General features: G+C 47.2%; 1 protein-coding gene across 2 annotated transcripts; it reads right to left on the bottom strand.

Annotated features, from left to right (window-relative positions):
• Positions 1 to 223: 223 nt before the first annotated feature.
• On the bottom strand, positions 224 to 14,460 carry P32 (complement C1q binding protein P32). 2 transcript variants are annotated; one of them, XM_077677061.1, is made up of 6 exons: positions 14,124 to 14,460; positions 13,663 to 13,810; positions 11,198 to 11,291; positions 9,715 to 9,826; positions 6,320 to 6,408; positions 224 to 587 (listed from the first exon to the last, which is right to left on the bottom strand). In XM_077677061.1, the coding sequence occupies exons 1-6, from the start codon at positions 14,332 to 14,334 to the stop codon at positions 438 to 440; spliced, it is 804 nt and encodes a 267-aa protein (XP_077533187.1). In that variant the 5' UTR covers positions 14,335 to 14,460; the 3' UTR covers positions 224 to 437. The 2 variants fall into 2 exon arrangements, with proteins under 2 accessions (XP_077533187.1, XP_077533188.1); XM_077677062.1 differs by having other exon boundaries at positions 6,320 to 6,405; positions 14,124 to 14,459.
• Positions 14,461 to 14,696: the final 236 nt, after the last annotated feature.

Raw genomic sequence — 14,696 nt, 5'->3', positions numbered from 1 at the left:
AAGTTCACCTCCAAATAACTGCAACCTTTTATGCCAACATTATTATTTTTTCTATATGCTTGTGATGTGACACAAAAAGATTTAACTCATTTGCTTACTGACTACAAGTGCAGTGAGCACATAGTTAACAGAAAGCATGTTCAGGACTACTGGAGGACTTGTGCGCAGCCTACATCCCCACTTTAGCATTCTGCAATCCAATCAGTAATGACAGTACAAGAACTTTTTCTAAACATTTATTGTTCAGGCACAATGCAGACATTATCCTCATTTCTTCCCTAAGAATATGAAAACGGCCACATGAACGTAACTAGGCAAGGAGGTTAGTAACAAATTAAACTAGACTCCTGCTGTTTACATGCAGGCCTCAATGTATCTACATCAATACCGGGGTGGTACGAGCCGGTGCCCTCACAGCATCAAGCTGGTACAATGCTTCACTTCTTCGAAACGAAGTCCTTGAGCTTCTCCAGAAGTCCGATGTAAAGGCTGTGCTCGTACACGGTGCAGAAGTTGACGAGGCTTAAACCAAACTCGCTGGAAATGCCGCGCTCCTCCAGCATGTTCATCAGAAGGTCATAAAGATACTGAAAGCGTTGAGGGATAAAAAACAGGAGAAAGAACAGATACATTAGCTTTACTACAACAAAAACACAAACCCACAAAGCTCGGAGTAGGACAAAGAAAAATCGCAAGTGTTTCATAGTAAGGTATTTCAGAATATCACTCTCACATACACTTAACTCTTTCGCTACCGCCGGAAAATTGACCAATTTTTAGGTGTCCAAGAAAACATTTTTTTCCGGCTAAAAAAATTGTTTAGACACTAATTACAGGAACACAGAATGCAGATTATTTAATGGCTTTTCCAATAACACCGGTTTTTAAAATGTTTTTATATATCATAGTTGTAAAAAAAAAAAATCAAAATCAAAATTTTTGTCAGGTTGTCGAAAAAAATGATAAAACAGCAGTTGTGTATATCAAACCACAGGTAGTAGAAAAAAATTAGAATACATTTTGTAGGGAAACATTTCAAAAACACGCCCTAGAAAAAATGTCTACTTGTGCGGAACAGTTTCTCAGATATATAAAAAAACGTTAGCACACACGGTGCTCATGCCATGCAGTGAAGCCCAACCTCCAATTCAAAATGTGAAATTTCGGGTGGTTTCCTGGAATAAATCTGGCGGTTTGACATTATCAGAGGCACCAATTTGCCCCCACATAACGTAAAAACATCTTTTCAATGGCTGACTTTGCATTTACAGCGAGCACAATATTTGGGACAAGCACGCGATGCGGAAAAAAACATGCATGAAGTTGAAAACGGAACGCCATGGTTGATGCTTGTCGGCGTTCACAGTCAGTTATCTCTCAAAACATAAAGCTGAGCTTTATTATCATCATCTTACTTGCAATTGTAGCCTTGCTCGCAAAAATGAGGTACGGTGCGCTAGGATTGTGCCCTGCGATCTTAGGCTGAGTAGCAGTTACGCGATGAAAAAGATCGGCAGAACGAGCCTCCTCTATTGCAGCGCCACCTAACAGTTTTCAAATGAAACAGTACAAAAACTTATCGGAGACTCCGTCCGAATAGACAGTTCAACTAAGCAGCAACATTAGATACCCGGATATACCCTCGCATGGAAACGAAACTGGAAGGTGAACAGCTGGCAGCGCAAGGCTGGTTTGAAGCGCTGTCCTCAGCGGAACAGATATCTGGCGACTGGGTGTGACCTTGTGACTTGCATCAGAAGCACTTATCGCAGAAATCGGGTTAGGGTGGGGGGAAATCAGGAGCGGCGTGCTTTGTTCGAGGATCAGTCGCGGACGCTCCAGGAGCCATGGCAGGTAGCCTTGAAGTTGGGTAACTGTGTAGTAGCACTAAATATGAATTTTGCGATGCAGAAACGAAACCGAAACTGTTGTAAACTGTTCGCGAATGGTCCTGGGGTAAGTAGAACTACCACAGAACTTAGAACAACGTGCGCAAAGGCAATAAAACTGCCTAAAATCATAAAGTAGCTTTGCAACCAGGCCCTGCTTGACATTTTCAGCCGATTTCTCGGATTATTACTGTCAGAGCGCGAACCTGACGATTGAAAATCGTTTGCTGGTTCACCATTCACGCCCTGATAGCAAAAAACAAACGCTTGTGCAGAGTAATTACGAGTGGCACGCATTTTTCGTTGGTAGCAGTGACGCGTGATGACCACGCCCCTTTTCCGCACCCAGGTGACTCAAAAGCATGTCAAAAATCATGTTTCCGTTGCAAAAATGAAAACAAAACTGATTTTGAAAAGCCATTTTCTGATCTAACTCCGAACAGCTTTACTTGTTCGAGCAACGCCTGAAACGCTATGAAAAGGCGCCCCCAAAGTATCAATCAAATTGATCGATTTTGACAGGCGCGGTAGCAAAAGAGTTAATCTATGTCCAGGGGAACAAAGCTAGCTGTAGTATTTCAGCACCAGCCTCATACCAAAAGAAGTAAGGTCCCCATACTGCCATTACCACTGACTCATGAGTAAAACGTAACTAGTTAACCCCATTGCCGAAAGGTGAATTTCCAGGCGCCAACTACAAGAGCACAAGAACCTCTGTCACCACCTCGAGTTCCTGAGGCAACAATGGTGCGTTGCACCCAGCTTTTTAAGTGGCTCCTACAACAGATCAGACTGTTGAAGGTTGATGTACCTCCCGGAATAAGCACAGGCTGACACAAGACAGCCAGCCCATGAGAACAAAAGGAGGCAAGGCCAAGCTATACTGCCGGGCAATCCTAAAAAAGTTGTTGCGACCGGGAAGGGGGCACCCGATCCGAGCTCCGTGGCCTCCGACATACGAGTGGTAGCGTGTATGATGCGAGAGGCCACCCGCTTTTGCAGCTGGGAAGATGTCCGGAGCTGATAGGCCAACGTAACTGTTTACTTCATAGCGAGGGGTGAGCCGAAGCCAAAGAACAATGCCCCGACGGGCGAGGTTACAATACAGGACTCTAGCAGAGCGACAGCATGGATTCGCTGCTCAAACAGGAATGAGTTACAGCGGTTGGGCGGCTTCTAATTATAACCAAAAGCCGTAACGGTCAAAACGCCAACAAGCGGCAACACGCCACGAACGTCACAGACACACACAACGCTCTTTCCAGAGTTCGTGACAGTCGGTAGCCTCGGCGCACGTTGAGTCCGAGAGAGGGGAGAGAGGAGGACTCCGTTGCGATCGACGGGGCCTCTGTGCCCTTGAAGAGCGTTGAGACGAGCCTCGCCGGCAGCCGCCGAAGTTTTGAAATGCGTTGAAAGCGAAGCGTCTGAACCGGCTTGTCGAAACTCGAATGAACATGGTGGCGCCTGACGGCTGAAAGGCGGACGCAGTGGCTTTGCCGCACAGCCGAGGAGTGATGCAGGAAAGTACAACGGCGCTGGCCGATTTGTAACAGCGCCAACTACAAGAGCACAAGAACCTCTGTCACCACCTCGAGTTCCTGAGGCAACAATGGTGCGTTGCACCCAGCTTTTTAAGTGGCTCCTACAACAGATCAGACTGTCGAAGGTTGATGTACCTCCTGGAATAAGCACAGGCTGACACAAGACAGCCAGCCCATGAGAACAAAAGGAGGCAAGGCCAAGCTATACTGCCGGGCAATCCTAAAAAAGTTGTTGCGACCGGGAAGGGGGCACCCGATCCGAGCTCCGTGGCCTCCGACATACGAGTGGTAGCGTGTTTGATGCAAGAGGCCACCCGCTGTTGCAGCTGGGAAGATGTACGGAGCTGATAGGCCAACGTAACTGTTTACTTCATAGCGAGGGGTGAGCCGAAGCCAAAGAACAATGCCCCGACGGGCGAGGTTACAATACAGGACTCGAGCAGAGCGACAGCATGGATTCGCTGCTCAAACAGGAATGAGTTGCAGCGCTTGGGCGGCTTCTAATTATACCCAAAAGCCGTAACGGTCAAAACGCCAACAAGCGGCAACATGCCACGAACGTCACAGACACACACAACGCTCTTTCCAGAGTTCGTGACAGTCGGTAGCCTCGGCGCACGTTGAGTCCGAGAGAGGGGAGAGAGGAGGACTCCGTTGCGATCGACGGGGCCTCTGTGTCCTTGAAGAGCGTTGAGACGAGCCTCACCGGCAGTCGCCGAAGTTTTGAAATGCGTTGAAAGCGAAGCGTCTGACCCGGCTTGTCGAAACTCGAATGAACATGGTGGCGCCTGACGGCTGAAAGGCGGACGCAGTGGCTTTGCCGCACAGCCGAGGAGTGATGCGGGAAAGTACGGCGGCGCTGGCCGATTCGTAACAGCGCCAACTACAAGAGCACAAGAACCTCTGTCACCACCTCGAGTTCCTGAGGCAACAATGGTGCGTTGCACCCAGCTTTTTAAGTGGCTCCTACAACAGATCAGACTGTCGAAGGTTGATGTACCTCCTGGAATAAGCACAGGCTGACACAAGACAGCCAGCCCATGAGAACAAAAGGAGGCAAGGCCAAGCTATACTTCCAGGCAATCCTAAGTTCCCGTTTCAGCAAAGCGATCAGCTCCTTGCGGGAGCAATCTATCACAAGGCAAATGCGTTAATGGCAGCTGTGGAAACTTTACACAGCCTTTGCACATCAAACAAAAACGTCACCACAATTTTACAATGATAGCCTTATTAGCAATGATTTACAACATCCAGGACGTTAGTAGTGGAAGCTGAGGGCAATGCGACAGCACATCCTCTGCTCATAGCACTACACAGTGGCTGCAATACGGCCTAGGCAGGGTCTGGAGCCCTACAACTATGCACGGTGAAAAGTACTCACGATGGAAGGAAACAGTAGGAAGGAGCATCATGTGAAGATTATGAAGCTTAGACATAACATGGGCAATACACCCCAGTCACATGACAGGCATGCAGTAGTTTTTCGCGCCTCGTACAGCCGTCCACCCTCCTGCGTACGTGTGCGCATCTGTTCAATGCCAGGTGCCAAAGGCACTGTTTGCAATCACAGCCCGACAAGCGCAGCTAGCTGATCATGAGGACAAAGTGGTCAGATGGAGCAGTTGAAGTTTATCGCATCACGCCCGTGCCAAAGTGTTGTGTACAGCAGCATTAAAGGGGAGGCGACAAAGGACGACGTCCACACCTGTCAGTTTATTTCTGACAACACATCACTCTTGTCCCGACTGCACAATATTTCCTTGTCACAGTAACAATCTTTTTAGCGGCATTGTTCATGCCCTCTCTCAAGTAAGTAGACGTTTACTCCTCTTTTCACTTCCATCAGAAAATCGGCCACAACAACCGTAGAACCAAGTACGCAGAAGGCTGAAGGAGTCTTAGGAGAAGAAAATCCGCATGTGTTCGCCATAAGCAGTGGCAATATATGGGCACAAAATCGGTCATTGTTTCTGCAGAGTGGTGAACCGTGCTGTTGGCTAAAACCCCCCCCCCCCCCCGATTGATGCACCCCTGCCGGTTCACCAAGTAGCGCTATTCTGTTATGCAACATTTTGTCCTTTTGACTCGTCGCCCACAATTTTGGAATTGTGCAGTACTTCCAGCTTTTGAGCTCTGTAAACCTGCCTTTGAGCATTGCTTATGGACAGTGCACAGTGCAGTATAAGCACTATGCTTATACTGCACTTTTTTTGTTGTTGTTGCTTCCAGCTTGGCACGTACTCTCACAACCCTCAAAATTGTGCATCTGTGGTAGCGTTACAAAGAATGCAACTCTCCCGGTCCATGGAGACAACGAATTCTCCCCAGACTACTGAAAGCTCGGTTAAAGTGAGTGAAAGGTACAAAGGAGAAGGGTAAGCTGATGCTACTTGACCTGGCACATACCTGAGCAGTATAGACCAGCTTTTTCTGTGCGAGAGGGCCAAACCAACATGAAGCTACGCGACACGGGTTCAAAGTGACAAAGTGCAAACTCAAAAAGAAACAACAGGCACATGACACGAGGTTAATGCAACTCTGACGTGGCCTCAAGCTATCATGGTGCTTCTCCTGCACAATTTAGTAGGAGTAATCAGCTTTTATATCCAACTTTCCGACCACTCAATGAAGACACCCATAATTTCTGGCAAAAAAAAAAAAAAGTGCTACAAAAAAAGAGTGGACTACAGGAATGTTGCTGATTACTTGAGCACAGCAGCTATGTTTGTTAACAGCTTCCTCCAACTTACACCAGGCAACTATAATGCACAGTGCCTGTTATCACCTACAAATGCATTAACGCACATGTTCACATTTTCAAGCAAGAACAAGCAATTGTTCTTAGTTTGATCATTCGAGTTCCCCGAGAACACAAAGAAAAGCACTCACGCCATCCATGATATCGCCAGACACACTGTAGACCTCGTCCGACCATTCTCCTTCGTAGATGGCAAACTCGGCAACACCAAAGCTGTCTGCTGAAAACCACCCAGACGGGAGTCGTGTAAGGAAACCGGGGGAAAAACTGTTGGGCAGCAATTGCTAGCATGGGCTTCGTACAGTTTCCAGTGCCGCTGCACTCCGACACGCACTCTGGTGGCAAGCAATTGGATAATGCTGTCAGAACAGACAACCCCTTTCATGCCCTTCCACCACGCATGTTTTTGACACCACCACGGGCCTCATGGCAGTTGAGTCCACACCAACAACCCTCAACTTAGGGTTGTTCGTTTTCGAGTTTGATATTAAATAATAATAATAATAATAATAATAATAATAATAATAATAATAATAATAAGGGGTAAAATCAGGTGCTATTTTTCAAACTCATGATTGGGAGAAATCTTTTATTTTTGTAAAATCATTTCGAAATTTGGGTTTTTCCGGGTTAAGCCTACAGATGTGCCTGTAATACAATCGGTTTGTTTTAGCTCAAGGTACCCTGAGCTTCTTAACTCTAACGCGTTAAAATTGGTGTTTGGTTCACGCTGGTAATTGGGGGAGGAGGGGGAGGAGGGACTTCAGGGTTTCCTAGAAAATATTTCTGGAAACTTGGTCTTTCTTCGGAATAGAACCAGTAATGAGGACAGCATAGGGCATCCATAGCTTCTATGAAATGCAAGTCTTTCTTTGCAATAGAATCAATAATGACGACAGTAAAGGGCATCGATAGCTTCTAAAAAATGCAACACGTCATTCACAAGAAGCTGGGGAACGATTCTTTACACATCCATGTTCACGTACATTATCATCTGTATGCGCAACATGTCGATCCCCATTGCAGACCTGCCCAATCGTCGAACGTACCTCAGCTGGGAGAAAGTTCTCTCGACATCACAGCTTCCATTAGCTAGGCAAAACAATGTCCGTGCACAATTTTCCAGCCTGGTGCAGCAAGCAGTAGAGTCGTGCCAATACTCAACAAGTTCGACAGCCATGTTTGTGGGGCTCGCTTCAACGAAGTACTGGTTGGGAATGGCGGACCATCGGCTCACAATTGTGAAAATAACTAATTTGAAAAGGCCCACTCGGGGAGAAATCGGGCTTTGCCCGAAAACGAACAACCCTACCTATGCACCATTACAGCCTGACCTCTGTGCTGGGGGGGGTCACAGGCATGTTCTGAGTGCCTGCCCCTTTCCCCACAAGCATTTTCCTCTCACCTTGAGTGGAAAGGAAATGCATTGAGAGGTCTCGTGACGAGGAGTTTGGGGCACATGCCACCCAATATGGACACCTGTAGGGACTTTTATTACTCATTTATGGATAAAGTGATCATATAACTAGCTCAACGAATCTTTGTGAAAAATGGTTGGCAACAGAGTCCACCATCAACAGGAATAAAAAGAAAGTGGCCACGAAGTGATCAGAGTGGGGATTTATCATAATTAGGAAAAGTGCCTCCAAAAATGGCTCGTTACAGCAGCAAAAGCACATTAGAAGTTGAGAGACTTAGAAGCAGCCGCTCTCGGGCATGCACGAATGTGCCGAAATTCACCTGCTGCTATGATGTTGACACACTGCAATCTTTTCATTCCATCGGGCCATCTTACAGCCTGCTGAAACTGCCTTTAGCATTTTCCTTTCTACTAAAAGAAAAAGTGCGGCTTCCAGTTGAGCCGAAGTCTACAAGCCAGGAATACCGTAATTACCCGATTCTAATGCGCACCCAATTTTCCTGGCAAAAAAAAACGAAAAAACTTGCACTTCCGATTGTAACGCACACGGAACTTTGTGAGCAAGAAAAACGAATGCGAGAGAAACGGGCGATTTATTTCTCGATGTAATCTCACTCATCTCACTCCTCGTCGCTCTCCGCTGGCCACAACATCTCGTCCTTGGTGCCGTCAAGCGCGTTCGCGATGCCACAATTCATAACGAACGTTCAACCATGATCGATGGGATCGTGGCCCACGCCTTGCAAGCCCATCCTGCGAACTTCTCCAGGGGCGCACGCTTCAGCCGACCACTCGTTTTGAACGCGTGAGAACCGCTGCTGCCATTGCTGTTATCAAGTGCGCAAGTGGAACGATTTGACGATTTGTGTGAACGCCGATGAAAAGCCTTGGCGCCTATGCTTCCTGCGTCCGAAAAATGGTTGCTAAAAGTTTTGGCGCCATCTTGAGATGGGGCTGGCGATGGGCGGGACGAAATTTCTGTTGTTTCGGCAGTTTCGGTTTCGTATCCAATTCTAACGCGCATGCGATTTTTCGACCTATTTTTCTGGAAAAAAGGTGCGCGTTAGAATCGGGTAATTACGGTAATTGGCCACTACCAGAATTTAGCAGCAGACAAAACCAAGCTTCCGGACATAACACTGAATATAATGCGGATATAATACAAAGCTTACGGATATAACACTGTAGTGACACCACCACTAAGAATAAAAAACACTGTGGTATGGTAACTATGATCCCCCCCTTCAAAACTAGAAAACTTGTGCCACCTCCAACACTAGTGCCTGCACATGATGGCATGTTTTTGCCGTTTGTTTTTCACAAAGCCTGAAGGAGTGCTCAGGGCAATGGCAGAGGCAAGCGACACCTGGGCCCGAATGCCGTTCCCAGCAAAACCCAACGCGCGAAATCTGCCTGTTCCTTTGACAGCGCACACTCATCTCGAGGCCATAGGATACTGCAGATGGCTAGTGTCAGGTGCACAGTGAAGAGCTCACCGCTTGCTTGCCTCCTCTAGACGAGTCTACTAAAGTTATTGCACAAAGCAATCGGTTGCCTTCTCGCCACAGCCAGGTGAGTGCAGCTTTCTGTGCCTTTACTTAACAAGTTACAACAAAGCAAAAGGACTATCCCTCAGTTGGTTTCACACCTATAGTACAAAAAACGTTAATCTGGCATCTGGGACACTATCTGGGCCGAGCACTAAACCGCAACGTGGACTTGGAAATTTTTACTCACTAGCTTCTTCCATTTTGTCATAGCCAGAACAATGTAGTCTTTATTCACACAAGCCACACGTAGCAAAACGCGCCGAACTGCAGCGGCGAGACCACATCGCTAGGTTCAGAAAGGAGAAACGGGAGGTTGTCAGGTGAGCCTTTGCACATACCTGAGGCAACCATCAAGCCAGCCTTGGAAGCACTTTGACAATGGTGCACTTCACGCGTCTATTTATTGCCTAAGCATTGGCCGTGTTTTCTCACTGCTGTTGCATTAAATGAGAAATATAAAGGTAGAAGCACATTTGGTTTAAAAAAAAAAAAAAAGAGGGCTTCCTGCGTTGCTAGGACCCACGATCTGTGGCCTCAGGATGGGCAAAACATTTACCGTAGCTTTCAGATTGGCCCTCTGCATCAGCTGTCTCGTTGAATGTGCAGCTGAAGTAAAGCTTCTTTCCACCCCGCTCAATCTCAACAGTAAAGTTTGGTTTGGACTTCATCTGCAAAAGAGAAACAGGTGCCGAGTTCAGAAATTTTCTTCCGATCAATGCAGTGATTGGCACAGACAAATAGTGCAGTACTGGAGTGAAGCATAGGCCCACCAAAATTTAGTGGTAGTGCAGGCCATGCACGTTTTAAAGGCGATAGTCTTTCTTGGGCTACTTAAACCCAGAAATTTTGGTCTGTCTGTATGTCTGTCCGTCTGTCTGTCTGTGACTCGATTCAGCCACCCGGCCAAAGCAAAAGAATGCCTGCGCAATAGTCTTATATAGTCACAGCTAAATCTACCCTTCTTGGTCCGGTGTAATGTTCATACTTGTCAACATTGTTGAAGAAGAACAAGACATTACGGAAATATGAGACAACAAATCAATACAGAAGTGATATTTGCAGTGTTCCTTTACAAAAATTCAAACATGCTTGACTTTTGCGAAATTAAATACTTCATCACAGCAATTGCACGAGTAGCTCACTCTGCTTCTGGAATGTCAATTCTCAAGCGCCAACTACAAGAGCACAAGAACCTCTGTCACCACCTCGAGTTCCTGAGGCAACAATGGTGCGTTGCACCCAGCTTTTTAAGTGGCTCCTACAACAGATCAGACTGTCGAAGGTTGATGTACCTCCTGGAATAAGCACAGGCTGACACAAGACAGCCAGCCCATGCGAACAAAAGGAGGCAAGGCCAAGGCTATCCATACTGAAAACCTTGTCACCGTCTCAACAAGAGTCAACAAAGTAATCAGCAACTTGGGAAACTGTGGAGACTTGCTTTCACGGTATTTACACATGGAACAAAAAAAAAATGGAGATCAAGAAGCTGTGTTCAGTGGCTTAACTCGTGAAAAAAATGGTTGTAAGCTGGTTCAAATAAATTAGCCTGTTCTCAATGGAACTGAACATAACGCAAGGCAACAACAACAAAAGGTGTGAACAAATGACCCTTGTACCATCTGATATACGTCTACCCAATAAGAAAATGTCTTGCGCAACCATCAGAAAATTATTTCTCTCGGTCTGATGCTATACCTTCTGTTCTAGTTTTGCAAGACAACACGGGCTTTGACAAAGCCAGCATTCAGTCAGCAGGGCATATCTGCGAGCTACCTGAAAATTTTAACTCAATCCCACTGCCTTGTATCCTTTCCTCTGAAAAAATTGCAGTCCCTCCCCATACCTGTAAGCATGCTACTGAACTTGACTTGGCTTGGTGTTGCCAAACTAAGACCGTTCTAACATGGCGAAACCCCCATGTGCTGCTATAATGCAGTTTCAAGTCAACAGAGCTGCGAAGTCCGGCTTAGCCAGCGTACTCTCAATAAAGACAGATGTAATGCTGCACAGTGGGGAAGCATTGAGGAGAAACCAACCTCTCCAGGTTCAGGGGCCTTGTCCTGGTTGCCGGAGAATTCATCCGCATCTTCGGCATCGACCGAGTGGTTCACATTGAGGCGAACTGTGACCCTACAGCGTAGAGCGCATCAAAGTTTGCACAACACAAGACAATCAATACACACATCAACTTCTTGTAAAGCACTATGTCTCACTGTAACCGCTGAAATAAAGAAGTGCCTGCAATGTTGGTGAAAACACGGCAGCAGCAAAACTTCCTCTGCTTGCCCTGGGCATTGAACCGAAGATACCTTGCACTGATAAGCAGACATAACAAGCTTTAGATAGAACGCTGCTTTAAACACTGGCTCCATGCTGATGCTGCACTCATTTCAAAACTGAGCTTTAGAAAAGCCCGTGACAGACAGGAGCTGATGATGGTAGCCATTTTTTCACATCAAGGTATAGCTCTAGTCTATAGCTGATTATTCTACATGTTTTCCAGGGGATACTGAGAACACCCTGTGCACTCCGGAACTTGTGTCTTCATATCTTCAACACTTACAATGTTCATGAAGAAAACTATCCAAATCTGGCTTGGCTTTTGTCACATTTATGATTGTTATTAATCCATTTCTTAGTGAACGTAAGCTGCAGTGGCTTCTCTGGTGTTTCATATAGACAAGCAATTAAATTTACACAGCCTGTGATACTAAAAACACTTGACTGTGAACATCTTCGACAGAACTGTCTCACTGGATGAAAAGTCAGATGAAAACCATGCTCCGACCAAGGGCTTAATTCACAGCGTTCCCAACGTTTCGTCGCCTCCCCAGCTCCTTCACCAGGGTGCCGACTACACTTGACCGAGAGCTGCATTTATATGTAAAAAAAGATTTTTTTTACTCGTTTCTCGCTGTGGTGTGTCGGAGGCCACGGGCGTAAATGGGGAAAAGGCCCCAACAACAGAACTCTCCAGCTTTCCCGTTGGGAATGCTTCGAATAAAGCCCGTTTGCAGTATTTGTTTTCATCAAAAAAATAATTGGCATTCCTACAGTGCCTACAAAAACAAGACACATTTTTATGCTAGAAGCATTTCTGGGGCCCAATTCTCTAGAACGAGAGGCCGTCGTTTTGAAACGATGCGATAGCTCGATGCAAATGCGACAGACACTGCCCCCTGTCGTTCTGCTTGTCGCTTTGCGCCCCTTCCACAATGCTTTTCTTGGCTGAACTCGTCCCTCTTCCACAATCAAAGCGGCGCACCCAGCCAAGAACACATGCATTTGCATCGAGCTATCGCGTCATTTCAAAACGACGGCCTCTCATTCTAGAGAACTGGGCCCCTGGTGCAGCACTTATCCTCGGTATTCATTTCTTGGAATGCATGCAGGCAACCATGCGAGTGCGCCGCCATATCTGTGTCCAAGCGTCTCTTGCTAGGCGACGTTGTGCGCACGGCCCCCAGATCAGGCACCCCTCTTCTCCTCCATGCAACCGTGTGAGTGCGCCCGTGGCCTCCGCACCGCCGGCAGCCGATCGCAGAGGCCACGGAGCGCCGTCACTCGTTACGTCGGGCTCCGCGGGATGGCGGCACTTGTCCAGCCAAGCACGACTGTGAAACGCATGACTGTGTTTCACATTATGAACTCTTTGCCGAACACAAAGTATTGCGTAGAGTTCACTGTGAGTGCGATTAATAACATCTCTGTTGGCGCCACAGTTTAGAATCGGATTGGAACGGAGCAGATGACGCACGCCGGTGTCTGTTTTTCTTCGGCGTGCGGCCGCAGTGGCCCAGGCTGCGCCGTGTTCGTGGCGCATCGGCCATATCTGTGGCCGTTTCCAGTGTTGCCAGGCGAAGAAATTGACCGCTCAACTTTCCAACGAATACGGTCTATAAGCTCATTTGCATACCGAGTGAACAATAGGATTGTGGTCTTACTCGTGTCCTGTTGGTGGGAAAGGAAACCCCTCCGACACGAGGACCAGGATAAAATGACTAACTAGAAGAAGCTCTTTTGAACGAGGAGCGGTCAGGTTGTGGATAGAAGAGCAGACTGCACATCAATGCAACGGAGGATAAAATATCCGGGGGCTTCACTGAGTGCAAGAACTTGAGCGGAGAGGAGAATGAAATGCCACTGCCACTCACGCAGAACAAGACCATAGCCTTCCTCATTCCACTAAGGTAGAAAACACCACTGGCGCTGCACAGGACTTCATTACCTGTTATCAAGCGCCTGTATGATGAATACACACAGCACAGGGGGATGCAGCTGGCTGCCAATTTCTCCCCTACACGTATCGACACAGCTAGAGAGAGGGAGGGCACGACAAGATTTTGGCACCCCGAAATCAAGACAACCACGAGGCTGCGAGTGTAACTTTTAAAACGGCTCCTTCGGTCGGGTAGTATCAAAGACATGCCTCGTAGAATAAGCACGATTTGCAGACTGAGTAGTTTCAGCAGATCTTTTAGAAACGAGCGCGTCAACTCACGTTTCCTGGTTGAACGTCCTGGTAAGTGTGACTTCGGACCCCTCCAGCTTGGTGTCGAACCCTTCAATCTTGGGAAGTTGAGCCGATTTTCTAGCTTTCTTCTCGGCTTCGATTTCTTCCACAAGAAAATCGGCAAGTTCCTGGTCCCCTGAAAACAAAAATATTTTATTCACGCGCACACCGCAGTGCTGTACAGCATTTTTCCCGAGCTTTTCAAGCAACTGAAAAAGCAGGTCTACTTTCTGAATCAAAGACGCGCACTTATAATCCTTACGTTACACAAACTCCTAGACAGAAAGATGTTTTCAACTAGTTGGTGGGCACCAGTCGAAGGCAAAGCGCACTATCTGCACCGGAACATGTGAACCCCCCAGATACCAAGTTTCATATATGCTCTACAACATATCCCCTTTTTTTAAACACGCTGTTTACACAGTAGTCACAGGCCCCACTGAAGTTACCCTTGGTGCTAGCTTGGCTGTAGGAGCAGGCTGCCGTTCGAAGGAAGCTGGAAGATTTCGCCGTGTGTCTGCAGGCCGGCGTGCGTGAGAGGACGGAGCTGCACATGGACTTGCAGCCGTGTCCGGAAGGCTTGAGTGCTCGTAACATAGCACTAGACCTAGCTGAATTCGAAAACGCTCGCGAAACACTCCCAATTACGTTTGTCGCCATTGTGATCCGAATTATTTAACCTTTCCACACGTTTAACACCACCTCTCGCACGCCTGAGTGCGCCTAAGCCTACGCAACACGCCAACCATGCCAGCGAGCACGCACCGAAAACGTGTTTTTTGCGCTTCGAGAGTACGGTCGTAGTGATGATGATGATCATCATTAAAGGCCTCCCCTTTGAATCGGGGTGACGGCGTGCGCCATCTAGCCTATCTTAGTAGTTCGAATTTAAATTTAGTCCCTCAACTCGGATTTCTTTTTAATTCTGCCCTGCCGCTACCCCTGGCTGGGATGTTATTTTATCGACTTCCCTGCTTTTTTTCCACCAATACTCTAGCCGCTGCCTTAGTAATACCTACTGC

Source organism: Haemaphysalis longicornis, unplaced genomic scaffold (assembly GCF_048455015.1).
Source record: "Haemaphysalis longicornis isolate Haplotype H1 unplaced genomic scaffold, Haemaphysalis longicornis Haplotype H1 scaffold_7, whole genome shotgun sequence".
Taxonomy (NCBI): Eukaryota; Metazoa; Arthropoda; class Arachnida; order Ixodida; family Ixodidae; genus Haemaphysalis; species Haemaphysalis longicornis.
The sequence above is the reverse complement of the archived record's forward strand: the minus strand, read 5'-3'. Positions and strand labels throughout refer to the sequence as shown.